The following is a 7202-nucleotide window of genomic DNA, read 5'->3' as shown; positions in this document are numbered from 1 at the left end:
TTTGTTGCATGTTTTTTAATAATTTATTAGGACTTCTTGCTGTGAGGGCTCAGTTTGCCAAACTGTGACAAACCGAGCAACTTTAAATACATACTCTCCCAAACTTTAAATGCATACTCTCCCAAACTGTGTCATTATTAAAGGCTAGGAATAATCCTTAAAGTGTCTTAAACTGAAAATTTAAATCCTCATATTTTCTCTTCATGTAAGTGGCTTCTCAGTGTGACATTTAACATGCTAAATTCCAGAGGGCATAATTTAAAGACACTTAATTTGAAAAATAAGAATTTGGTGGTGAACCTTGAATAACAGTTACAAATTCCATCTTAGAAAAATAGTTAGGCATAAGGGTCTTTCTTCATAACAAAGAGTATCACTCAAACTTAAATTAATCATCTTTAGAGTCCTAGGCAGAACTAACCTCATTCAAAATGGCCACCATTTGTCATTGCTTTCAACAAGACAACCAGTTGGTTGCATGACCACTACTTTTTGATAGGCTGGGCAGAAAGGAAGGTTAGTTTGCTCTGTCGTTAGCCTTTTGAAACTATGGGAGACGGTGCCTTTGCTAAACTGCCCTTGGGAAAATGACCCATACCCTGACAGCATGGAGGGGATGGTACGTGAGGAAAGACGAGGGAAAGGAACAAAGATAAGGAAAAGGTAAGCATACGGGGGGACATGAAATGTATGAGGATACGTATTAAGAACAAGCTGATATTAGAGGCAGGAGGGAGACTGTGACAGGTTGGGGATAAGCAAACAAAAAACTAAGATACTGAATAATTACACCAGGCAGAATAATGCTGGGTGGAGGTGGTAGCACCTGATTACTAAGTTCTATCCAGTCAACAAAAAGACTAACATTTTATTCCTGCACTTAAAATTGTTACAAGCCTGAAATGGTCACTCACTGATCAAGGGTGAAGAGAGTTTTAAAGAATTAAAATGAAGGGACATGCCAGGGGTAACAGTAACATCAACTGCTTATTTAAAAAAAGGAATTCCAGATTGTAGGGAAATTTGATTCTGTTTTTTTAAATATACAATCAGCTGTACTGCTTTCACACATACATTCTTCTTTACACCAATTCTTTTCACTCACAAAGGCCACCAGCCCAAAAATGGTTTATCAGAAAGTCACCTTCCCTGTAATAAAGTAAAAAAATTCACCAGCCCGAGATTACCACAGGCTATAATTCTGGGTGGACCTATATCATAACAACATTCCCCAAATGTCTGGTCAGACTAATCTCTGAATGTGTGTTAGCTGCCTTAAGTTCATTGACAAATCAATTAAGAAGAGGTAAACAAATCTAATAAGTTTGTTTACAGACATACAAAAATATACTTTACTGTATAGGTATTGTGGAAACTGCAACCTTCACTATGGAAGGATTACCACTTCTCTATGACAAGACTGTGCAACTGGAGGCCCCTGTGAGGTTAAATTGGTGGCCACCAGGCTCCCAACCCAGCCACCACTAATCCCATTGCCCCCAGCTGCAGCAACAGCTGGGGCTGCCAAGCTCCCCCACTTCCTGCCTCTGCCCCAGGGGACAGAACAGTGCAGCCTAAGGTGCCAGGGGAAGCCCACAAGCCACGGTGCTCGAGTTCTGCAGGACAGTTCATGGCCAGGAAACTAAGGGTGCCTTGAGGTGCCTGGGGACATGGTGCAGCAGGGAGGGGGGTAGAATCCAGTGCAGCAGAAAGGCAAAGACAGAATCAGGACCCTACCCTACACATGGCAGCAGCAGGGAGGTAGGCATGTAGAGCTGTGGGATTGGGGTGGGAGAAGCATTTAACCCCTCCCCCCCCATGCCTGCCCACTTAAAAGTTGGGACATCCCTGCTCTATGACAATGCAAGTACTTAATAGGGGAAATAATGACGGTAGCTATACCTCCACCAGGTAAAAGTCTTGAGATGCCAATTAAACATTAATGTATTTTGCAAACAATAGCATAACATTAAGGCTAGTCCAAGTAAACTGCAATTGATATTTGGGGACTACTGGCATCAGCGGCTGATTTTTCCTTTAGCTATTTGAGCTTTTATAATATTAAAAATAGCAAATGTTGCTTACACACATTTTTTAAATTATGAACATGTTTAGCAAGATCACAGAACTTCAGCAAAATGTCCGTGTGCCAATGCCTGGTTTTAGCTCCAAATCGACTCACTTACAGAAAAACAAACAAAACTGTGCACTGGGTATTTTCTTGATCTATTCTTGTTGTTATAATTTTAATACAACTTTTGTCTGTTTAAGACACAGCAAAGAACAACACTGGAAACAACATTTAGAATCAAAATCCTAATTTCAGATTTGCTTCTGACCTTTGTGTGTGCATGCTGGCAGGTCAATTTTGTTTTTCAGTTTCACTATTTACTAAATTATAGCCCTTAAACCTCTGAAGCAAGCAACTATTAGCTTTCATATAGCAATCTGGAGATCTATAAATCAATTTGCCCCAAAATATTAAGTTTTGTTCTTTCACAGTGTCATCATCACCCCTCTCTTTCCATTCATGTGAACTTCCATGAGATTCAAGTTCAAATACAAGGTAACATTTTGTTCTATGCTGCAGTTTATGTCTACAATCAAAGAAGCTAGTTTCAGAATGTTTAACAGTACCAAAAAGTTTAGTTGAAGACACTTAATAAACATCTCTGTTAAGTGAGGCTATTACCAGACCAATAATTTATCCCAATTCCTCAAGGGACTGAGCCACATTTAGCCTACCCCATATTATGGTTTATACTCCAAATCAACCTAGTTTAAAAAGGAAAGTGCCACAATAATTACAGTGGATGCTACTATTATTCAGACAGACTGAGAAACAAGAGTTGCAAGCTACATAAAAATTACTCTCTTACATTTAATTAAGGGTGGGGAGGGGAAACTGTTCTTGATACAAGAAGTTCCTTGGTATATAGCAAATAGTGGATACTTTTAATCCAGGATATAAAAATGGGGGGAGGGTTAATATTTATACTTGTTATATGCCTAGAGACTACCAGTACCTCCGAGTAAAGTAACAACTGATAAACATGCTTACTCTTCTGGTGCATGGAGCTATATAGTTATTTTCCATCTTTTGTAATTACTTACTTTTATTAACATTGGCAACCCTCCAAGAGTTGTTATGGAAATTAAGAACACTGAATATTTTTTTATGAACAGTCACAAAATCAATTTAAAATGTTTTGAAAGGTTCTCCCTATAGCTAAACCTTGACCTGAGAAATTTCTGAAGAAAGCAAATTTACAATAAGAAGTGAAAGATCAAAAAGAAATATGCTATACCACTGGCAGGTGCCACTATAATTAACACTAACCTTTAGAAACTTTGTATTAAGAAGAAAGACCTTTAATGTTTCACAAATAAAAAATCCTCAATGTTGGTTTACATTTCATTGCATCTAGAACACTATGACTCAATGAGATGCTATATGAAAGTCAGTTAATGCTTGTAGTATATGAATTCTTTTGAAAAAGAATTACTAACGGAACCTATTATATCTTGCCTTCCTCCAAAAAGGATTTAAAACCATAGCCATCTGGAGGGGAAGTAGGGAAAAAACTACCACCTTTTCATACAAACTCTCTCCTCAAGTGACCTGAACATCTGCTTTTATTTGATCAACTTACTGCAGTATATTCAAGCTGTCATTGGTCATTATTCATGTTGTCTTGTGTATCAATTTCTATAAGACTTATGCTGCAAGGCACACATTCCTTCTCTCTCACAAAACTGAGTTATTCCCACATTCAGCAGCCTACTTAATATATTACCTATTCCCTAAAACACTGGACTGAGCTATAGAAACTTGCATATTAATGACAAGAACAAAGCGAGAGGAAAAAGGAAGAAAAACACTAGCACATTCCAAGCTTATCCTAGGTGATCTTAAAAGTCTATTTATTCAGTTTCTTCTATGCTTCTGTTTATTAAAAAGGCATATGAAATTCAAAAATTCACATCCATGCAATTTCAACATTAACCATATACAAATACTGACAATTTCATCAGCAGTTTCCCTACAAACCCAAATCCCCAAACTTTGCCAATAACAAGCTGTTTTCACAGCATTTCACATCCTAATTCTAATATAAAAAAATCCAATCTAGTTTTAAAACTAAAAGGTTCACATTAGACAGAGCACCTTATAAAGGAGGAGTACAGGAAAAGGGGATGATGGGAAAAAGAAACAGAGCATGCTGTTTTCCTTCATGTAGTAGTGATGTCAGTGTCTGCAGCAGCAGCTGCCTTGACCTGTACAGGCTCAAACCTAAAGTAATTTTACAGTTTTGTATTTGTACTCACAAAAACAAAACACTAAGATCTGGTGATAACTTGTAATACTAAAGTACTTTGGTCCACGTTTTTTTAGAGAAGGTTCAAAACAATCCATGTTGCAAGAAGCCAGGTGTTTTAAGCATTAAAAAAAATATGCATCTTTCTATCAAAAGCATAGCCAATCCCACATACAAGCATGTTTCTGAAACAATACAGAGTCTGCACAGTCAAAGCCAAAATGGTGTAACCCTGGCTGTTGATATATGCAAAGGCCAGCAGCATATGGGGGAATGTTTTAAGCATACTTCATTAAATTCTGTGTAGTCATTCCAGTAAGATTATATCGTATTTAAAAGATAAAATAGCCAGACTAAATTGAATAATAAGTTGTAGTAAGAGGGTCTGTATTGGAAAGCCAAGTGTTTCAGCCTTCCACAATGACAGCAGCAGTCCTCCAACACTACTCTATATTCTGTTTAGCTGCACAACCATTCAAGCTATCATTCTGGTTTTTAATACACACACATTATGTGCTAAAGTCTAGACAAATAAGAACAGATCAAAGAAACAAGACTCATGTCACATAGTACCCCAGATTACTCCAGATTTTGTAAACCTGCTCTACTCTTCTTTAATGATTTTACCTTTTCAATTGCAACGCTATAGAAATGGGGTGTCTTATCGCCTTAGCTTGCTAGAAAATGGTGCCTGTATTTCTGTAAAATAAAGCTGTTGACATGTGCAATTGTGGTCATTATTAGGGCGATCACGTTGTTTTCATTCATTCATTCAGGATTTGCTGGAGGATGTCAGTTTCTGCAGCAGCAGCTGGCTTGACCTGGAGGAGGGGGAACAAATTCCTCACAGTGCATACAGATTGCAGGATGGATTTCTTGACGGACCATTTATAATTTTATACATTACACACACTGAACTGCATCAAGCTCTAGATGTTAGCATGGCTCACCACGAGGCAAGCTCAAACAAGTTTAATGATGGGGAAATCGTTCCGGACTAATATATAGGTCTGATCTATTAAGATTAAGACTGAAGTTAAAAGCATTCTAGTCACTTTCTAAAATTAAGACCATCCTCAAGCAAAAACATATTCAATATAAAATATTTGTTTTGTTTTACGAGCTTTGCAGCATATTTTCCTGTACACAGGCAATTACCTACACTCTCCGTTCACTTGGAAGTACAGACCATCATATATTGCAACTCAATAACATTTTAGTATTAGGTTCCCAGGTATAACTTTTCTTTATAATATTAGTGAATATTAAAGCCGACTTATCTATAAGCACGAAGTCTGTTATTTTGGCTGAGCTCCTATTTTCATTCCCAGAATTCACAACATTGCACATCTGTATGTCTCCAAAAGGCTAAAAATATATAAAACTTGCAACAAGAAAAGTAAGACCTGGAGAATGTTAGCCAAATAAGCCTCAAATCTATTAAAACATAGTTTGACTGAAACAAAGACCACTAAAAATGATGTCCTTTTAAAATTATACAAAAACATCCCTAATAAAGATCACAGATCTAACTGCATAACCTCTGCATAAATATCTACTGAGGTAAATTAAAAAACCCTTCAGCATAAAGGTAAATATTTTATAAAGCACAAGCCTCTCACATTAATATTGCTAGTAACGTGTTTTGCATACTTGCATAAACAAGTTGCTTGTGTCCTAGAACTACTTGCCTACCCAGATCTACTGAAGTCACAAATACTAGAATGGACTGCAAAGATTCACCACCAATTTGAAAATGGAAGGGGGGGGCAAGGAAGGAGAAGAATAAAGCAACAGATTCCACCGTTATAAAATATAATCCAGTGCACACTGTAATTTGCCACAGATATGAAAACACTGAGACACTTAGGAAGAGGACAGAACAAGCTGAAGGTATGGAGTCATAAAAAATGTTCCCAGGAAGAGATGTGTGATACATGATAGCTACCGCAGAATAACATAAAAAGTGCATTTAGCCTGATTCATTCAACTGCTGAAGGGATGGAGGGGGAGAAATGGCAGGGCACCAAGATGGCCACAGCCACTTTAACACATTTAATAATTCAACAGAAAACCCAAAGCAGGTTAAGTCAGAGATGCTGATAACAACTATATTTTAGATGGGGGGGGCCAGGAAGGCAGATAAGGGGGTTAGGTCTTACTCATCTACACAATTTGGGAATTTTGAAGCTTTTTATGAATTTGTAAGTTTGGAGGTATGTTTTTGCCCCTCCTGAGGTCATATATGGAGAGGGGGCCAAATATGGCTGTGTTTTGGTAGGTAATAGTCAGACTTGGACAAGGCTTCTTGGGGCCCAGAAAAGAAGACAATAAACCTCCACGTGCATTTTAATACATCTTTGGGAGGGCAGCTTGGAGTTTTCTTCACACCCAGGCCAGGGAATGGGTTGTTCTACAGGAATTGCTCATGCCACCTGAGTGCAGATGACACATACGGCACCTAAGTCTGCTGGGCCAAGACAGGCAATGAGCAGAGCGGTGCCCGCCTGCAGCGGGGACAGAGGGAGGGGGGTCCAAGGGGACATTTCGGAGGTCCTGGTCATACCTCTTCCCACACAGGAGGGACATGTGTTTGTCCCTCCTCTGGCCAGCAGGGAAGGGGACTCTTCCAGGTCTTCTCTGCGTGTGCGTGTGATTTTCTCGACGTGGCCCCCACCTTGCCCAGGGTCCATTCCCACGCCCGCATCTCTCCCGCCCCCCCTCACCCCCCAGGGGCACTTCCCGGCCCGCGGCCGCGGCCCCGCTAGTTACCTCGGGGCCCGGGGGAGCTGGGGCTCCGTCTCTCAGGCGAGCCGCTCCTCCGGCTGCTGTCCGGCGAGCGCCGCTGCCTGCCCTTCAGCCGGCCGGGCTCGGGCGGCGGGG

General features: G+C 39.7%; 1 protein-coding gene across 1 annotated transcript in view; it reads right to left on the bottom strand.

Annotated features, from left to right (window-relative positions):
- GLCCI1 (glucocorticoid induced 1) overlaps nucleotides 1-7202 on the bottom strand; it is a 77212-nt gene that overhangs the window by 69639 nt on the left and 371 nt on the right. The window contains exon 1 of the mRNA XM_019533804.1: nucleotides 7092-7202. This exon is cut by the window's right edge and continues 371 nt beyond it. Coding sequence (XP_019389349.1) covers nucleotides 7092-7202 — 111 coding nt within the window. The remainder of the gene's footprint in view (nucleotides 1-7091) is intronic.

Source organism: Crocodylus porosus, unplaced genomic scaffold, assembly GCF_001723895.1.
Source record: "Crocodylus porosus isolate Cpor-Errol unplaced genomic scaffold, CroPor_comp1, whole genome shotgun sequence".
Classification (NCBI taxonomy): Eukaryota; Metazoa; Chordata; order Crocodylia; family Crocodylidae; genus Crocodylus; species Crocodylus porosus.
This window is presented reverse-complemented; position numbering and strand designations above follow the sequence as displayed.